Here is a 20053-nt window from a genome sequence, read left to right as displayed (position 1 = left end):
ATCATTGTTTAAACCCCTGCGTGGGATTCCTGAATGGACTTTTGTTTTCCTCCTTTAATAAACGTGGGCTACCATGCCCTTAACGTTATATGCCTGTTTGGTGTTGACTCACTGCACGAAAATGCATCTACCACAAGAGCTAACAACCCCCAATGTCACAAATACTATTCAATAAAGGAGTAATCAGTGTTTCCAATACTTTTCAATAGAGGAGTAATCAGTGTTTCCATCACTGTTCCAAAGAAGAGTAATCAGTGGTACAAATGTATAATTTCAATAGGTGGCTGCCATGTGTTACCCTGTCCCAACCCGACTGCAACATTGTCTGCGGGAATAAAGTGAAGATCTATGTTAACCTGACATTAGACCAGCCTTTTTACCCCAAAGGAGCCCTTAAAATTATTTTCAGGTGTCCGGGAACCCCTGTTAAGATTAGTTCATCAATGGTCTTTACATTGGTTGTTGGTGGAAGGAATGACGCCTTACAATCCTGGTTAGAATGTCACCATTACAGTCATATGATAAAATCATTGATGTCACAGGTCAGTGGGATAAAAAAGGGGAGAAAGTTGGTTGGCATAATTGGATTGTACCAGCTACTGTTGTTTTCCGCGTAGGACACATGATGCCCTCTCTTAATTCTCCATATGCACAAACATGCAAGTTCACCCAATCTCAATGTGCATGTTTGTAGAAAGATTTTTCTATAGAAAGGTTATTTAGTGGTTGGGTGGTTCAACACCGGCTGGGCATTATCTAATTCAGGCATTCTCAAAAAGGGTTTCTGTGGAACCCCAAGGTTCCTCATGAGGTTACCAAGGGTTCTTTGAGTTGTGGCTGATTGACCTTCCATATGACGGAGCTTTCATATCTCCAGGTCCAATGCCACTTGGCAGGACCAGCAGCATCACGCCAATGATCTTTTTAGCAGTCTGTAAGGCTGACCACCGCTGTGAAGGTTGTATTCTTCCTAGAGCAAGGAAAAACAAGGGTGGGACTTTATATGAGGCATGCACCCCAGGAGGACAACGGTAACGATAGACATTGGCAAGTAATTGACCCGGTAGCACCAAACAAATAATATGAAAGAATTGCGCAACAACAATGGACAGTCAGTTATTTAATAGCATGATAATTATACAATAAATACAGTAATCACATGATAAAACTGTTACAATAATCAAAGGAATATTGTGTAACTTACAACAGTTCATGGTATTGGTAATCAACATAATTGGAAAAGGTACATACTGGAAATGATGTCAAGAAAGGGGGGGCCAATTCATTGGAGCGTGTCTCCATGGTATATAGATATAGTATTAGTACGTTGGTACAATCCACTGGTGTAAAAGAGAGATAATTGATATTAGAGTGTCAAATATTGACCAAAGGGGGGCATCTAATAGCTCGAAGTAATATGTAGTTAGTGCATATTGTATGCAGGTATGCAGTTTGCAGTTTGAGTACTCACAGGTTCTCACCCATGCAGGTTGAGGGGTTGTGGCATAGTCCGGTTGGAGAGGAGAGGACTGATTCTCAGTATTCTCTGGATTGGTACGTCCTCATTAGGGACCCAATATTTGGAGGTTCAGAGGGACCTTTGGGTGGTCAAAGAACCTCCAAACCCTGATGGCATGGACTCTGGTCTTGAAGGGGTTAAGCCACCTGCAAGGGAGTTTTAAAAAGAAGCAGTAAGGAATCAGCACCTGTATGTGAGGTAGAGTGAGTGAGTGAGTAACTTGTATAGCGCTACAAATGCGAACTAAATCGCCTCAAGGCGCTTTTTGCATCCAGTGTCGTCCTGATCCTTCAGAAGGTAAAGTGGAATGGTGCAAGTGGGAGCTGTCTGGCAACTGAGAGTGTTTGCTGAGCTCCTGCGGCCTTTGCGGCCAGGGCCGCCATCAGGGGGGTACAGGCAGTACACCTGTAAGGGGTCCAGAGGTTCCCAGGGGCCCCAGATGGCAACCCCCCCCCTTTTTTTTTTTTTTTTTTATAATTTTTTTTTTTAATATATTTTTATTTTATTTTTTATTAAAGGGACAATTTTTTTTTTTAGGGGTCCGGAGATCCCCAGGGCCCCGGATGACAACCCCACTTCTTTTCTATAAAAAAAAATCTTTTTTTATATATCTTTTTATTTCTTTTATTTTTAATTTTTATATATATATATTTTTTTATTGTTTATTTATTTTTTTTAATGATTTTTTTTTAGGGCTGGGGAAATTAACTATTAATTCATTGATTAATCTTTAATTTTTTTGATCGATCAAAATTATTTTGATTGGTACTCACCCCTTCGCCGGCTTCCGGGCCTTAACATGTGAAGTTAGTAACAAGAGTCCCTCTTTACATCAGAGTCCACAGAGTCCCTCTTTACATCAGAGTCCACAGAGTCCCTCTTTACATCAGAGTCTACAGAGTTCCCTTTTATATCAGAGTTCACGAAGTTCCCCTTTTACACCTGAACTCACAGGAGTTCCCTTACACTGTAAGGGGGGACTCTGCAGACTCTGATGTAAGGGAAAACTCTGGGGACTCTAACTTAAGGGATGCTCTGAGAACCCTGATTTAAGGGGGAACACTGAGAACTCTGATGTATGGAGAAGACTCTGATTTAAGGGGGAACACTGTGGCCTCTGGTGTGAAGCGAAATTCAGATGTAAGGGGTGCTCTGAGAACCCTGATTTACCTTAGTGTACTATCTCAGAGGCAGGAGAGAGAATGAGGGGGGGGGAGACTTTAGACAGGGATGGATGGTGAGCCCACTCACCCCTTGCCAGTCAACACCTCTCATACAGATGTATCTGAGGCTGCTGGACTTCAAATTTCCAGTCGCAACTTTCCTTTTCTGAGGCACAGTGCCGGGGATTGAAATGTGGGCACCCACAGAGGGGTAGGGGTGTTTGGGGAGGGGGGGGGTGTTAGTGCCAGCTTTGGGAAGCATGAAGGAGAGTGTAACAGACAATCTCAGCTTAGACAACTGCAGCCAGCAACCCTGATAGGAAGCCATAGTCCAGTCTAAATAATGTGTCCGGGTTTGAGGCAGTCTGAAACCCGGACGCATGATTCCAAACCCGAACTGTCCGGGTGAATCCTGGACAGCTGGCAACCCCCACAACCCCCCCCCCCCCCCTGGTTCTCTGCTCCAGGAGGGCCCATGCCTGAAGCTGTGTAAGGGGCCCCATAATTCCTGATGGCGGTCCTGTTCGCGGCACCCTACAACAGACGGAAAACACTAAACCCTGGTGGGGGACTGGTATCACGGTGGTGAGCCATCATGTTGTTTTCATGGTACCAGAACTGTGGACTGTTTGAATTTCCGTAAAGATTGCTTGTTGGTGGTCCCGAGTTCCCCATATCACACCATCTAATTGGGCATGGAGTGTGAATTAGCAATGTACAGTTGTGTTCAAAATTATTCAACCCCCCAATGCTGTAAAGGGTTTTAGGGAATTTAGTGTACATTTGTAATTGTATTCAGAATGAAATCCTACAAGGACTTCTTAAAGAACCATATGCAACTAAAATGACATCAATTGGTTTTGTAATACAGTAGTAAATTTTTATTTTGTGAATTCTTCATTTACACAATTATTCAACCCCTTAAAGACTACCACTCTGAAGAACAGAGGTTCATTGAAGTGTATTCAATCAGGTATTGAAAACACCTGTGGATGTCAGGGAGCAGCAATAAAGCCTAATAAGCACCAATCAGGCAGCTTTAAAATGACTGTGATACTCAGCTCCTTCTAGACATTTACTGGTGTGGTTACAAACATGGTGAAGTCAAGAGAATGGCCCGGGAAGACAAGAGAAGAGGTGATTACTCTTCACAGGAAGGGCAATGGCTATAAGAAGATTGCAAAGATGTTAAACATACCAAGAGACACCATAGGAAGCATCATTCGCAAATTCAAGCCAAAGGGCACTGTTGAAACGCTACCTGGTCGTGGCAGAAAGAAGATGCTGACTTCGACTGCTGGGCGCTACCTGAAGCGTAGAGTGGAAAAAAGTCCCCTTGTGACTGCTGAGGAACTGACAAAAGATTTGTCAGATGTGGGTACTGAAGTTTCTGCTCAGACAATACAGCGCACACTGCGTAATGAAGGCCTCCATGCCAGAACTCCCAGGCGCACCCCCTTGCTGTCTCCAAAGAATAAGAAGAGTCGACTGCAGTATGCAAAAATCATGTGGACAAACCACAGAAGTTTTGAGATTGTGTTCTGTGGACTGATGAAACAAAATTAGAAGTGTTTGGGCCCATGGATCAACGCTATGTTTGGAGGAGGAAGAACAAGGCCTATGATGAAAAGAACACCTTGCCTACTGTGAAGCATGGCGGGGGGTCAATCATGCTTTGGGGCTGTTTTGCTTCTGCAGGTACAGAGAAGCTTCAGCATGTGCAAGGTACCATGAATTCTCTTCAGTACCAGGAGATAGTGGATAACAATGTGATGCAGTCCGTCACAAACCTGAGGCTTGGGAGACGTTGGACCTTTCAACAGGACAATGATCCCAAGCATACCTCCAAGTCCACTAGAGCATGGTTGCAGATTAAAGGCTGGAACATTTTGGAGTGGCCATCGCAGTCACCAGACTTAAATCTGATTGAGAACCTCTGGTGGGACTTAAAGAAAGCAGTTGCAGTGCGCAACCCTAAGAATGTGACTGAACTGGAGGCTTTTGCCCATGACGAATGGGCGAAGATACCCGTAGATCGCTGCAAGACACTTGTGTCAAGCTATGCTTCAAGTTTAAAAGCTGTTCTAACTGTAAAAGGATGTTGTACTAAGTACTAAGATTGAATGTCACTTGGGGGTTGAATAAAACTGATAATGATGTGAGCACAGAAAAGACATTTGTGGTTATTTCATTATAAATGTTATGTTATATTTGTCTGACCTACACGTGCCTCTTTGATTTAATTGTAAGCAGGATGACAGGATGATCAAAATCAATGTCAAACTTGGCAAAACAATCAATTTCAGTGGGGGTTGAATAATTTTGAATACAACTGTATATATATATATACAGGGCCAGCCCTATGATGGGACCGGGTGGTACCATGGGTACCAGGCGGCACTTTTAGGGGGGCAGCATTCTGCCGCCCACCAGACAGCCCACTCCGCTGCCTGTGAGGACACTCGCAGCCGGAGGGGGGCAGTCTGCGAGTGAGAAAGGCAGGCGCCGCTCCCTCTGAGGAACCTGTTGTGCCGAGAATGGTTGCCCTTTGGAATCTGTTCCCCCTAGCTCTCGGCTCCGATCGGAACTTCGCCTCTCCAGCCCTCTGCATTGCCGCTCCCTCCTACTCTACCCACAAATTCTTATGATCCTAATACCGCCCCGTCCCCGTGCGCGTCCCCGGTACAATGTTATTACTCATTATATAGTTACATAGTTACATAGTTAGTCAGGTTGAAAAAAGACACAAGTCCATCCAGTTCAACCACAAAAAACAAAAAAACAAAATAAAAAACACAGTAAAATCCTATACACCCAACTCCATACCCACAGTTGATCCAGAGGAAGGCAAAAAACCCCAGCAGAGCATGAGATCCAATTTGCTACAGCAGGGGAAAAAATTCCTTCCTGATCCCCCGAGAGGCAATCGGATTTTCCCCGGATCAACTTTACCTACAAATCTCAGTACTCAGTTATATTCTGTACATTTAGGAAAGAATCCAGACCTTTCTTATAGCACTCTACTGAGCTGGCCAGAACCACCTCTGGAGGGAGTCTGTTCCACATTTTCACAGCTCTTACTGTGAAGAAACCTTTCCGTATTTGGAGGTGAAATCTCTTTTCCTCTAGACGTAAAGAGTGTCCCCTTGTCCTCAGTGTTGACCGTAAAGTGAATAACTCAACACCAAGTTCACTGTATGGACCTCTTATATATTTGTACATGTTGGTCATACCCCCCCTTATTCTCCTCTTCTCAAGAGTGAATACATTTAGTTCCTCTAATCTTTCCTCATAGCTGAGCTCCTCCATGCCTCTTATCAGTTTGGTTGCCCTTCTCTGCACTTTCTCCAGTTCTCCTATATCTCCTATATTATGGCAGATTGGATAGCAGCATTTGCCCCCGGGAGACAGCCTGTGTACAGGATATATCTATGCCTATGTGGTTCGGATGACTTTGACTATTTTCCTCTCTTGTCCGTCCTGAAGAAGCCTCACGGCGAAACACGTAGACACACACAGGGGACATTTTTCATACCTGACATCTTGTATGGTTTTCTTTTTAATGTTGTTTTATGTAACTACTTTGTAATAAAATTATATTTTTTTTGCTATTCCTGTCTGTGTTGCCTATAAAGTCCGACCATTGGTTGCTTTCCTTAAGCAATTTTGTCTTTATCACATGAATAGAGCCATGACAGGTCCTCTTTATACTCCTTTAAACATGTATAGAGCCATGACGTGATTTTTTTTTTTTTGGGGGGGGGGGCAGCATTTCATTCTTGGTCCCAGGCAGCACAATGTCTTGGGCCGGCACTGTATATATATATCATTTTAACAGGCCACAGTGCCAGGGAAGATAACCGTATTAATGAAAACTTCCATGTGCAGATACTGATCTGGAATCTGGATGATGGGGAAGCAGTGAAGATGATAGACTGTCACACGGATGTCATCCTCTGCATGTCCTTCAACACAGACGGGAGTCTACTGGCCACCACCTGCAAAGATAAGAAGTTGCGTGTGCTGGAACCTCGCTCAGGGAGAGTGCTGCAGGTGATCATCGAACATTCACATGGCTTTATTCATTTTACGATTTAACACGCTCATCATATATACAGCTTACCTCATGTCTTTCATCATCTTGGCCCAGATTCTCGTAGATGGGCGTAAAACTCCCCGGGCGTAATGTATCTGATTTACGTTACGCCGCCGCAAGTTTTACAGGCAAGTGCTTTATTCACAAAGAACTTGCCTGTAAATCACCCGGCGCAAGCCCGCCTAATTCAAATTAGCCGGGTAGGGGGCGTGGAGCATGCGCCGTCCGGAAAATATCCCAGGGTGCATTGCTCCAAATGACGTCGCAAGGACGTCATTGGTTTCGACGTGAACGTAAATGGCGTCCAGCCCCATTCACGGACGACTTACACAAGCAACGTCAATTTTTAAATTTTGACGCGGGAACGATGGCCATACATTGGTTGCCCCTCATATAGCAGAGGCAACTTTACGCCACGTAAACGTCGTAACTTCACTGCGTCGGCCGCGCGTACGTTCGGGAATTCGCGCATTTAACTAATTTGCATACTCGACGGGGAAAACGACGGAGGCGACACCTAGCGGCAAAAAAAAAATTGCATTTAAGATCCGACGGCGTAAGAGCCTTACGCCTGTCGGATCTAATGGATATCTATGCGTAACTGATTCTAAGAATCAGTCGCATAGATACGACGGCCCAGATTAGGACTTACGACGGCGTACATTGCGTTGCGCCGTCGTAAGCCCTTTGAGAATCTGGGCCCTTGTGTTTAGTATTGTAATTATTGGGGGTAATTTACTAAAATTGGCGCACACAGAATCTGGCACAGACCAATCAGCTTCTATGTTTTATTGTCAAAGCTTAAATGAACAAGCTGGAAGTTAGAAGCTGGTTAGTTTCCATTCACAGTTACACCAGATTCGGTGTGCACTGGTTTTTGTATTTCTCCCCCCATTTTGTGTTTATTTAGAGAAGAATTTCAGGCATGGATATTTATACACAGTTACATTAGCCCAGCTTGGACCAATAACAGAGGTGTACCTACAGGGGTCGCAATTGCAACCCAGCCCCATGCTGCAGGGGGCCCTTGCATAACCCCCCCCCCCCCATATGTCTGGATAGGAGGAGCGGTGGGGGCGACTGCATATAAAGGAACTGATCTCTCCATTTTCCTTCCGCATCCCCTGAATCCCTACGGAAGGGAGAGGAGAAAAAGCAGGCATTCAGTGGCTGCAGAAGGAAAATGGAGAGATCAGTTACTTTATGGTGAGCGAGATGAGATCAGTGGCAGAGGGATGGTGGGATGGATGGGATCGGTGGCAGAGGAATGAGGTAATGGATGGAATCAGTGGCAGAGGGATGGTGGTGGTGGGGGGGGGGGGGTGTATTGGATCAGTGGCACAGGGATGGTGGTGGTGGTATGGATGGGATAAGTGGCAGATGGCCGGTAGTGGAGGGATTGGATCAGTGGCAGAGGGATGGTTGGGTAAATGGGATCAGTGTATGAGGGATGGTGGGATGGATAAGATCGGGGTCAGAGGGATGGTGGGGTGGATGGCAGTGGCGGCTGGTGCTCAAAATTTTTGGGGGGGCGCAAAGGAAAAAAAAATTGCAGTCTCACTGTGCCCAAACGCAGCCACTGTTACATGCCATCAAATGCAGCCACTGTGCCATCAATTCGCACCACTGTGCCATGCCATTAAACGCAGTCACTGCGCCATGCCATCAAATGCAGTCACTGTGCCATCAATTCGCACCACTGTGCCATGCCATTAAACGCAGTCACTGTGCCATCCATTGTCACCACTGTGCCATGCCATTAAACGCAGTCACTGTGCCATCCATTGTCACCACTGTGCCATGCCATTAAACGCAGCCACTGTGCCATACATTGTCACCACTGTGCCATGCCATTAAACGCAGTCACTGTGCCATCCATTGTCACCACTGTGCCATGCCATTAAACGCAGCCACTGTGCCATACATTGTCACCACTGTGCCATGCCATTAAACGCAGCCCCTGTGCCATACATTGTCACCACTGTGCCATGCCATTAAACGCAGTCACTGTGCCATCCATTGTCACCACTGTGCCATGCCATTAAACGCAGCCACTGTGCCATACATTGTCACCACTGTGCCATGCCATTAAACGCAGCCCCTGTGCCATACATTGTCACCACTGTGCCATGCCATTAAACGCAGCCACTGTGCCATCCATTGTCACCACTGTGCCATCCATTGTCACCACTGTGCCATGCCATTAAATGCAGCCACTGTGCCATCCATTGTCACCACTGTGCCATCCATTGTCACCACTGTGCCATCCATTGTCACCACTGTGCCATGCCATTAAACGCAGCCACTGTGCCATACATTGTCACCACTGTGCCATGCCATTAAACGCAGTCACTGTGCCATCCATTGTCACCACTGTGCCATGCCATTAAACGCAGCCACTGTGCCATACATTGTCACCACTGTGCCATGCCATTAAACGCAGCCCCTGTGCCATACATTGTCACCACTGTGCCATGCCATTAAACGCAGTCACTGTGCCATCCATTGTCACCACTGTGCCATCCATTGTCACCACTGTGCCATGCCATTAAACGCAGCCACTGTGCCATACATTGTCACCACTGTGCCATGCCATTAAACGCAGCCCCTGTGCCATACATTGTCACCACTGTGCCATGCCATTAAACGCAGCCCCTGTGCCATACATTGTCACCACTGTGCCATCCATTGTCACCACTGTGCCATGCCATTAAATGCAGCCACTGTGCCATCCATTGTCACCACTGTGCCATGCCATTAAACGCAGCCACTGTGCCCTTTAATGGTCGCCGCTGTGCCAATTGTCCCCACTGTGCCGTGTGCCCTGTAAATTGCGTTCTTCCTCCCCCCCCGGCACTTACCTTTACTGGAGTCAGGCATCCACGTCCCACGATGTCTTCTCCCGCCCTCGATGACTGACAGGCGTCTCAGCCAATCAGGTTACAGGTAGCCAGAACCGGCCAACCTGATTGGCTGAGGCGCCTGTCATCTTATTCAAGGGGCGTACAGTCTGTGCGCTCCGAGAATAAGATTCCGGGACCCGGGGGCTGTATTGGGAAAGCCTATCAGAGCCGTTGGCTTTGATAGACATTTCCCTACAGCCAACCAGCTGGCGTTATTCAGATGGCCGGACATTGAGCGCCGACCATCTGAATAACAGCGGCAGCGGCGAAAATAACATAGATTCGTGCAATGCATGAATCTATGTTATTTCACTCAGTGGCGGTGAGAGACAGAGGGGGCGGCGCTCCAGCGCCCTCTATGGACGAACCGCCACTGGTGGATGGGATCAGTGGCAGAGGGATGGTGGGATGGATGGTGTAACGGTCACCACCGTTTACGACCTTCCATCCCATCCAAGACAGCTTATCGACACTCCAACCAACAGGACCCGATCCATATCAATTCCCCAGAATCAAGACGAGACACAGCTCTGTACTTGTTCCAAATGTAATGAACAGTTTAATGGTTTCTTCTCAGCTTTTTATGCGGTTACAATCATGTGACAGTATTCAAAGGGACAATGAGATCTCCACCCCCCTAATCACACACCAAGGCTAATTACTAACCATTCTAGACGTGTCGGCGCCGGCCTATAATTATCTAATCACTGCACATTCCTTCATTAACAGCATAACAAACAAAACACCATCACACACTGAGTTCCCTAGGCAGACGTTCCGTCTCCGCATACAGCTTGACACCTATTCACACCTCTGAGCATCCAAAGGCTTTAGACAGTGTTATCACACAATTAAAGGCCTTTCAAGAGCCAGGCTTATTTAACATGTTAACAGTCTTCACAGAGAGATGAGTCACCATTGACTGGTTGGGTCACAATTAACCAACAACTTGCAATCTCTCAAGATCCTGCAATATGAACTATTATTAATGTCCCATCTCATATAATACATTAATTATGATTAGCCACCCTATGCCCAAAAGGGGCACAGGGTGAACTTAGACCCAAGAGTTCTTAGGGCCGCTGGCACAGGAGTATCTCCCATCCCTCAAAAGTCTCTGGGTGTCACGGGTCATCCTGTTACAGATGGGATCAGGAACAGAGGTATGGTGGGAGAGATGGGATCAGTGGCAGAGGGATGGATAGGATCAGTGGCAGAGGAATGGATGGGATCAGGGGCAGGGGTATGGTGGTGGATGGATAGGAACAGGGGCAGAGGAATGGATGGGATCAGGGGCAGAGGAATAGATGGGATCAGGGGCAGGGGGATGGTAGGAGGAATGGGATCAGTAAGTAGAGGGATGGTGGTGGGAGATGGGATCAGTGATACTAGCACTCACCTGCTCTTAGTGTCAGTCGATTCCCCCTCCTCCATGCTCAGTGTGTCTCTGCCTCCAGTGCCTTCAGTGATGCCTCCAGTGATGCCTCTCCTGGCGTTGGGTCTCCTCGAGCTCCTCCCCCTGCACTCTACTGGCTGTCAGCTCATCAGCTGACTTTCTGCTCCAGTGTCCATCTCTGTGGACGGGGAAGTGGCTTTATCCACCAGTCAGGCTCTCCTCTGTGTTCCTCCAGGAAAAAAGCAATAAAGCCCCGCAGAGCGCTGGATGGCGTCATCAGAGATCGATTCGGCCAACTCTCAGCATCGATGCAGAATCGTGAACGTCTGAATCGTGATGCACTGATGCTGCGATTATATTCAACACCCCTACTTTCTGCTAGAATTAATGAAAATAGAACTAGTGATTACATTTCTAAGTATCAAAGTATACACAGTGGAACCTTGGTTTAAAAGTAACTTGGTTTGAGAGCGTTTTGATTTGCGAGCAACTTTTTTTTTTTCTAATTCTGACTGGGTTTGCGAGTGTTTACTCGCAAGATGAGCAGAATTCAAGCTAAATAGGCCTGCAGTACCTCATTTGGCCTTAGGTACGGAGGCGCAGAAGCTGAGCAGAGCCGAAAATAGGCCTGCAGTACCTCATTTGGCCTGGGGCACAGGGGCGCAGGAGCCAAAAAAAATGATCATTGGCCTGCAGTACCTCATTTGGCCTAAGGTATGGGGGCGCAGGAAACGAGCGGTAGTGTCCTCTGGCCTTTTAGGCTGTTTTTGGTGCTCTCTGGTGCCACCTCTGGCCGCATTCGGTATTACACATCATTGAAGTCAATGCAGAACAAATTATTTTCGTTTCCATTGACTTCAACGTGAAAACTCGCTTTGATATGCAAGTACTTTGGATTACGAGCATACTCCTGGAACGGAGTTCAACTGTATTAATGGTCATGTTTTGCTAAAAATTTGCACCATACTTACTAATTTTACTTGTAATAAGACATGTCCTGTTTTACACATTGATAATGACGTAAGCCTATGCTACTTTGTCTTTCTAGGCAGCAACTTGTAAAAACCACAAAATGACTCGAGTTGTTTTCCTGGGAAACATGAAGCGCCTACTTACAACAGGAGTCTCTAAGTGGAATACGAGGCAGATCGCATTGTGGGATCAGGTGAGAATGGCTGTTCTAGTAGTGTGCAGCAGAGGGCATCTGACCAGTCTCATATTAGGCTTTAGCACTGGAGACAAAAACAAAAGGCCACATCCTAAACCAAACCAGACTAGAGGAAAAATAGGATTTGTCTCATGGGGATCTTCCTAAGATGAAATTTCCTAGTCTTGCACCATCGAAAATAACCTTACATGGTCAATTTTACGAGAAGTCGACTTTCTAGCCTTTTGAAGAGTAGGGATGATTGCGACTCATGTCTGTGATTGTCAGAATTTTACAAGGCTTCATGGGACGTGTAGTTCCGTAACGGCTGGAGGGCCGTAGTTTGGAGATTTTTTTTTTACTAGACTAGTAATGGTGGCAATCTGCAATTTTTAGCAGGACTGCGACATTGTGGCAGGCACATCAGACACTTACCGTATTTATCGGGGTATAAGGTAAAAAAGGAAAAAAAGAAAACTAAAATTTTTGCCCTGCGTCCATCGGCGGCCTTGTCTGGCGTCCGTCTGCGGCCTTGTGGGTGTCCGTCTGCGGCTTCCTTGCGTGGGGTCCGTCTGCGGCTTTGGAGGTGTCCGTCTGCGGCCTCCATCCAGGTGTCTGCCTCCGTCCAGCGTGTCCGTGGTCTTCCAATCGTGGGTTTCTCTTTGGTTTTGTTTTGAGAAAAAATTAATTTTTAAGGTTAAATCGGTTCATTATGAAGAATAATGAAACGCGCTTGAAATGGGCGAGGATGAAATTTGCAATCAAATCGGATCAAATTACAAGAAAAAACTTGCCAGATACAGAAGCTCGTGTTGTCTGTTCGGAGTACGCAAAGAAACTCAGATCGGACACTTTTGACACTTTTTTGGGACCATTGACATTTATACAGCGACCAGAGCTAAAAAATAGCCACTGATTACTGTATAAATGTCACTGGCAGAGAAGAGGTTAACACTAGGGGGGGCGATCAAAGGGGTTAAGTGTTCCCTAGGGAGGTGTTTCTAACTGTATGGGGATGGGCTGCTTGGACGTATTGACACTTCCCTATTCTATCTCTCTATGGAGCAATCGAGGGTGGCCAGCGGCCACGCGCATCGGTTCCGGCAATGCGCCGCGGGCGCGCACCTCCTATTCTATTTGAAGGGACCGACGTACAATCAGGGCTGATCCTGGGGTCACAGACACCTGGGTGCAGAAATATTTATGGCGCGCCCACATGGGCGTGGTCATCTTACTAACTCCTCCCCTTTACACATGTTTCTATGGCTACGACTCAAACACAGAGATGCTCCCCTAAGAAGTCTTCATTAGTGTGCCACATCAGAGTCCCCCCCAGCAGGTGTCCCCCATCAGAGCCCCCCAGCAATTGCCCCCCCCCATCAGAGCCCCCCCCACAGGAGGTGTCCCCATCAGAGCCCCCCCCACAGGAGGTGTCCCCATCAGAGCCCCCCACATCAGGTGTCCCCATAGATCAGTACCTGTCCAATAGATCCCTGTAGCTCGGGCGCACTGGAAGCAGAAGCACATTACAGGGGGCGGGGCATACGTGGCATCTTTGGTTACTTGGAGGGTGGCACTCGGAGAGCATTTCTGGAAGTGCACGGGATGATTGGCATCAGCTCCGACCAACCCAGAAGCCTCTCATCACAATGCCTATGGGAGAAAAGCCGACACACGCAGAGGGGGCGGGGCAGACAGGAGACTGCTCCTTTACAACCACTTTAACCACTTGCCGACCAGCTCACGCCGATATACGTCGGCAGAATGGCACGTCTGGGCAGATCAACGTACCCTTTAAGAGCGGCGAGCTACGTGACTCCAACAGCGGGTCCCGCGGACTCGATGTCCACGGGCATACCCGCGATCGTCTCACGGTGAGGAAGAAGGGGGAAATGCTGATGTAAACAAGGCATTTCCCCAGTCTTCCTAGTGACAGGACACTGATCACAGCTTCCTGTAATCGGAAGCTGTGACCACTGTAGTGTCACACACAGCCCACCCCCGCTACAGTTTGAACACATCCCTAGGCACACTTAACCCCTTCAGCGCCACCTAGTGGTTAACCCTTTCACTGTCAGTGTAATTTTCACACTAATCGGTGCATTTTTATAGCACTGATCGCTGTAAAAATGACAATGGTCCCAAAAATGTGTCAAAAGTGTCCGATGTGTCCGTGCCATAAAGTTGCAGTCACGATAAAAAAATCGCAGATCGCCGCCATTACTAGTAAAAAGAAATAATAAAAATGCCATAACTTTTGAGTAAAACAATCAATAAACGCTTATTGCGATTTTTGTTTTTTACCAAAAATATGTAGAAGAATACGTATCGGCCTAAACTGAGGGGAAATATTTTTTATATATTTTTTTGGGGGATATTTATTATAGCAAAAAGTAAAAAAATATTGTTTTTTTTTTCAAAATTGTCGCTCTATTTTTGTTTATAACGCAAAAAATAAAAAACGCAGAGGTGATCAAATACCACCAAAAGAAAGCTCTATTTGTGGGGAAAAAAGGACGTCAATTTTGTTTGGGAGCCACGTCGCACGACCGCGCAATTGTCAGTTAAAGCGATGCAGCGCCGAATCGCAAAAAGTGCTCTGGTCTTTGGCCAGCGAAATGGTCCTGGGGGTGAAGTGGTTAATAACACTTTAAACATAAAAAAGTTATTCTGTAATTATCAGCCCAACATTGTAACAAATGACTAGGAATGAAAATCTACTTTACATCTCTATATTATGTGTCCACAGGAGGATTTGTCCATGCCGCTGATAGAAGAGGAGATCGATGGGCTCTCAGGGATGCTCTTCCCGTTCTATGATACGGACACACACATGCTGTACCTGGCTGGAAAGGTGCGGGAACTCCCCGTCTGTATGACCCCCCCATCCGTTCATTATATCTCCTTCTCACCCAACTGTACGCTGCATTTACAAGGATCGGTAGCCGGGATGTTAGAAGTTTTCTTTTTTAGGCTTTTTCCCCTTCATTTTTAACAGGTGATCCTGCCAGTAAGTTAGTATTTTTCCACTTCCTATTAGGGTGGCCACCTTTTCTTCATGTCAAACCTGAACACTTTAGCGGTGCACAGCAATTTTTTTTTTTTTTTTATAGTATAAACACTATACATATATTTTGCTATTAACATTTGAAGTTAGTAACAAGAGTCCCTCTTTACATCAGAGTCCACAGTGTCCCTCTTTACATCAGAGTCCACAGTGTCCCTCTTTACATCAGAGTCCACAGAGTCCCTCTTTACATCAGAGTCCACAGTGTCCCTCTTTACATCAGAGTCCACAGTGTCCCTCTTTACATCAGAGTCCACAGTGTCCCTCTTTACATCAGAGTCCACAGTGTCCCTCTTTACATCAGAGTCCACAGAGTCCCTCTTTACATCAGAGTCCACAGTGTCCCTCTTTACATCAGAGTCCACAGTGTCCCTCTTTACATCAGAGTCCACAGTGTCCCTCTTTACATCAGAGTCCACAGTGTCCCTCTTTACATCAGAGTCCACAGTGTCCCTCTTTACATCAGAGTCCACAGTGTCCCTCTTTACATCAGAGTCCACAGTGTCCCTCTTTACATCAGAGTCCACAGTGTCCCTCTTTACATCAGAGTCCACAGAGTCCCTCTTTACATCAGAGTCCACAGAGTCCCTCTTTACATCAGAGTCCACAGAGTCCCTCTTTACATCAGAGTCCACAGTGTCCCTCTTTACATCAGAGTCCACAGTGTCCCTCTTTACATCAGAGTCCACAGTGTCCCTCTTTACATCAGAGTCCACAGTGTCCCTCTTTACATCAGAGTCCACAGTGTCCCTCTTTACATCAGAGTCCACAGTGTCCCTCTTTACATCAGAGTCCACAGAGTCCCTCTTTACATCAGAGTCCACAGTGTCCCTCTTTACATCAGAGTCCACAGAGTCCCTCTTTACATCAGAGTCCACAGAGTCCCTCTTTACATCAGAGTCCACAGAGTCCCTCTTTACATCAGAGTTCCCTTTTATATCAGAGTCCACAGTGTCCCTCTTTACATCAGAGTCCACAGTGTCCCTCTTTACATCAGAGTCCACAGAGTCCCTCTTTACATCAGAGTCCACAGTGTCCCTCTTTACATCAGAGTCCACAGAGTCCCTCTTTACATCAGAGTCCACAGTGTCCCTCTTTACATCAGAGTCCACAGTGTCCCTCTTTACATCAGAGTCCACAGAGTCCCTCTTTACATCAGAGTCCACAGTGTCCCTCTTTACATCAGAGTCCACAGAGTCCCTCTTTACATTAGAGTCCACAGAGTCCCTCTTTACATCAGAGTCCACAGAGTCCCTCTTTACATCAGAGTCCACAGAGTCCCCCTTAACATCAGAGTCTACAGAGTTCCCTTTTATATCAGAGTTCACAAAGTTCCCCTTTTACACCTGAACTCACAGGAGTTCCCTTACACTGTAAGGGGGGACTCTGCAGACTCTGATGTAAGGGAAAACTCTGGGGACTCTAACTTAAGGGATGCTCTGAGAACCCTGATTTAAGGGGGGACACTGAGAACTCTGATGTGTGGGGAAGACTCTGATTTAAGGGGAACACTGTGGCCTCTGGTGTGAAGCAAAATTCAGATGTAAGGGGTGCTCTGAGAACCCTGATTTACCTTAGTGTACTGTCTCAGAGGCAGGAGAGAGAGAATGGGGGGGGGGAGACTTTAGTCACAGACAGGGATGGATGGTGAGCCCACTCACCCCTTGCCAGTCAACACCTCTAATACAGATGTATCTGAGGCTGCTGGACTTCAAATTTCCAGTCGCAACTTTCCTTTTCTGAGGCACAGCGCCGGGGATTGGAATGTGGGGTGTTTGGGGAGGGGGGTGTTAGTGCCAGCTTTGGGCAGCATGAAGGAGAGTGTAACAGACAATCTCAGCTTAGACAACTGCAGCCAGCAACCCTGCTGGGAAGCCATACTCCAGTCTAAATAATGTGTCCGGGTTTCAGGCAGTCTGAAACCCGGACACATGATTCCAAACCCGAACTGTCCGGGTGAATCCTGGACAGGTGGCAACCCTACTTCCTATGCATTAAGGTGAAAAAACACCTTGCAGTGTTCGTCCCCTTTCCCCCCCTGTTTTACTTACCTGAGCCCCGGATTTCCGTGGGCGCGATCCCGCGTCGCTCTCTCCAAGGCTTCTTGGCTCTTCATTGGATAGATTGATAGCAGTTGCAGCCATTGGCTACCGCTGCTGTCAATCAATCAAATCCAATGACGCGGGCGCCGGGGCTGAGTCATTCCCCTCGCCGGCTATGGACGCCGAGTGTATGACACGGGAGCGCGTCCGCAAAGTAACCCCCTCGGGAGAGAGCTTCCCAGAGGGGGCCATCTATTGCGGGGCGGAGCCGCGGTGGGAGCCCAGAAGAGGAGGATTCCGGGGCCACTTTGTGCAAAACTAACTGCACAGTGGAAGGTAAGTCGGGCCAGATTCAGGTAGGAGATACGACGGAGTATCTGCAGATACGCCGTCGTATCTCTGAGTGTGCGGCGTCGTATCTATGCGCCTGATTCTTAGAATCCGTTACGCATAGATTTGACTAAGATCCGACCGGCGTAAGTCTCTTACGCCGTCGTATCTTAGTTGCAATTGTACGCTGGCCGCTAGGTGGCGCTTCCGTATATTTACGCGTCGAATATGCAAATTAGGTAGATACGCCGATTCAGAAACGTACGTTTGCCCGGCGCATTTTTTTACATCGTTTCCATTAGGCTTTTTCCGGCGTATAGTTACCCCTGCTATAGGAGGCGCAGCCAATGTTAAGTATGGCCGTCGGGACCGCGTCCAATTTTTCACGTTTTACGTTGTTTGCGTAAGTCGTCCGTGAATGGGGCTGGGCGTAAGTTACGTTCACGTCGAAACCAATGAGTCTTTGCGGTGTCATTTGAAGCATGCGCACTGGGATACTTTCACGGACGGCGCATGCGCCGTTCGGAAAAAGCGTCATTTACGTGGGGTCATGCACATGGACACAGTGAGGCATGGGCACAGTGAGGCATGGACATGGACACAGTGAGGCATGGACATGGACACAGTGAGGCACAGTGAGGCATGCAGATGGACACCCTAGGCTTATACTCGAGTCAATACGTTTTCCCAGTTTTTTGTGGTAAAATTTGGTGCCTCGGCTTATATTCGAGTATATACGGTAATCAAAATGATGAACTTTACTTTTCATTTGTTTTCTATTCCTACTATGTAAGGGAGACGGGAACATCCGATATTATGAAATCACAGTGGAAAAGCCATTCCTGACGTACCTCATGGAATTCCGATCGGCGGCTCCCCAGAAAGGACTCGGTAAGATGTGGAGAAATTCCGTTTTGGACAACAAAACTCCATTCTAAAGGGATAAAAGGGGCTGGTTCAGGCCGGTGGTTGGGGGCGGGGCTGGTTCAGGCTGGTGGTTGGGGGCGGGGCTGGTTCAGGCTGGTGGTTGGGACCGGGGCTTGTTCAGGCTGGTGGTTGGGGGCGGGGCTGGTTCAGGCTGGTGGTTGGGGGCGGGGCTGGTTCAGGCTGGTGGTTGGGACCGGGGCTTGTTCAGGCTGGTGGTTGGGGGCGGGGCCGGTTCAGGCTGGTGGTTGGGGGCAGGGCCGGTTCAGGCTGGTGGTTGGGGGAGGGGGCTGGTTCAGGCTGGTGGTTGGGGGCGAGGCTGGTGGTTGGGGGCGGGGCTGGTTCAGGCTGGTGGTTGGGGGCGGGGCTGGTTCAGGCTGGTGGTTGGGGGCGGGGCTGGTTCAGGCTGGTGGTTGGGGGCGGGGCTGGTTCAGGCTGGTGGTTGGGGGCCGGGCTGGTTCAGGCTGGTGGTTGGGGGCGGGGCTGGTTCAGGCTGGTGGTTGGGGGCGGGGCTGGTTCAGGCTGGTGGTTGGGGGCAGGGCTGGTTCAGGCTGGTGGTTGGGGGCGGGGCTGGTTCAGGCTGGTGGTTGGGGGCGGGGCTGGTTCAGGCTGGTGGTTGGGGGCGGGGCTGGTTCAGGCTGGTGGTTGGGGGCGGGGCTGGTTCAGGCTGGTGGTTGGGGGCGGGGCTGGTTGAGGCTGGTGGTTGGGGGCGGGGCTGGTTGAGGCTGGTGGTTGGGGGCGGGGCTGGTTCAAGCTGGTGGTTGGGGGCGGGGCTGGTTCAGGCTGGTGGTTGGGGGCGGGGCTGGTTCAGGCTGGTGGTTGGGGGCGGGGCTGGTTCAGGCTGGTGGTTGGGGACATGGGTTGGTTCAGGCTGGTGGTTGGGGACGGGGCTGGTTCAGGCTGGTGGTTGGGGGCGGGGCTGGTTCAGGCTGGTGGTTGGGGGCGGGGCTGGTTGAGGCTGGTGGTTGGGGGCGGGGCTGGTTCAGGCTGGTGGTTGGGGACAGGGCTCTTTCAGGCTGGTGGTTGGGGGCGGGGCTGGTTGAGGCTGGTGGTTGGGGGCGGGGCTGGTTCAGGCTGGTGGTTGGGGACAGGGCTCTTTCAGGCTGGTGGTTGGGGGCGGGGCTGGTTCAGGCTGGTGGTTGGGGGTGGGACTGGTTCAGGCTGGTGGTTGGGGGCGGGGCTGGTTGAGGCTGGTGGTTGGGGGCGGGGCTTGTTGAGGCTGGTGGTTGGGGGCGGGGCTGGTTCAGGCTGGTGGTTGGGGGCGGGGCTGGTTCAGGCTGGTGGTTGGGGCGGGGGCTGGTTCAGGCTGGTGGTTAGGGGCGGGGCTGGTTAAGGCTGGTGGTTGGGGGCGGGGCTGGTTGAGGCTGGTGGTTGGGGGCGGGGCTGGTTCAGGCTGGTGGTTGGGGGCGGGGCTGGTTGAGGCTGGTGGTTGGGGGCGGGGCGATAAAACTCTGTGGTTGAGCTCA

General features: G+C 48.7%; 1 protein-coding gene across 1 annotated transcript in view; it reads left to right on the top strand.

The window, feature by feature from the left end:
- Positions 1-20053, top strand: part of CORO2B (coronin 2B) — a 123448-nt gene that overhangs the window by 87656 nt on the left and 15739 nt on the right. The window contains exons 5-8 of the mRNA XM_040342233.1: positions 6571-6735; positions 12126-12242; positions 14974-15078; positions 18458-18554. Coding sequence (XP_040198167.1) covers positions 6571-6735; positions 12126-12242; positions 14974-15078; positions 18458-18554 — 484 coding nt within the window. The remainder of the gene's footprint in view (positions 1-6570; positions 6736-12125; positions 12243-14973; positions 15079-18457; positions 18555-20053) is intronic.

Source organism: Rana temporaria, chromosome 3 (assembly GCF_905171775.1).
Source record: "Rana temporaria chromosome 3, aRanTem1.1, whole genome shotgun sequence".
Lineage (NCBI taxonomy): Eukaryota > Metazoa > Chordata > Amphibia > Anura > Ranidae > Rana > Rana temporaria.
The sequence above is the reverse complement of the archived record's forward strand: the minus strand, read 5'-3'. Positions and strand labels throughout refer to the sequence as shown.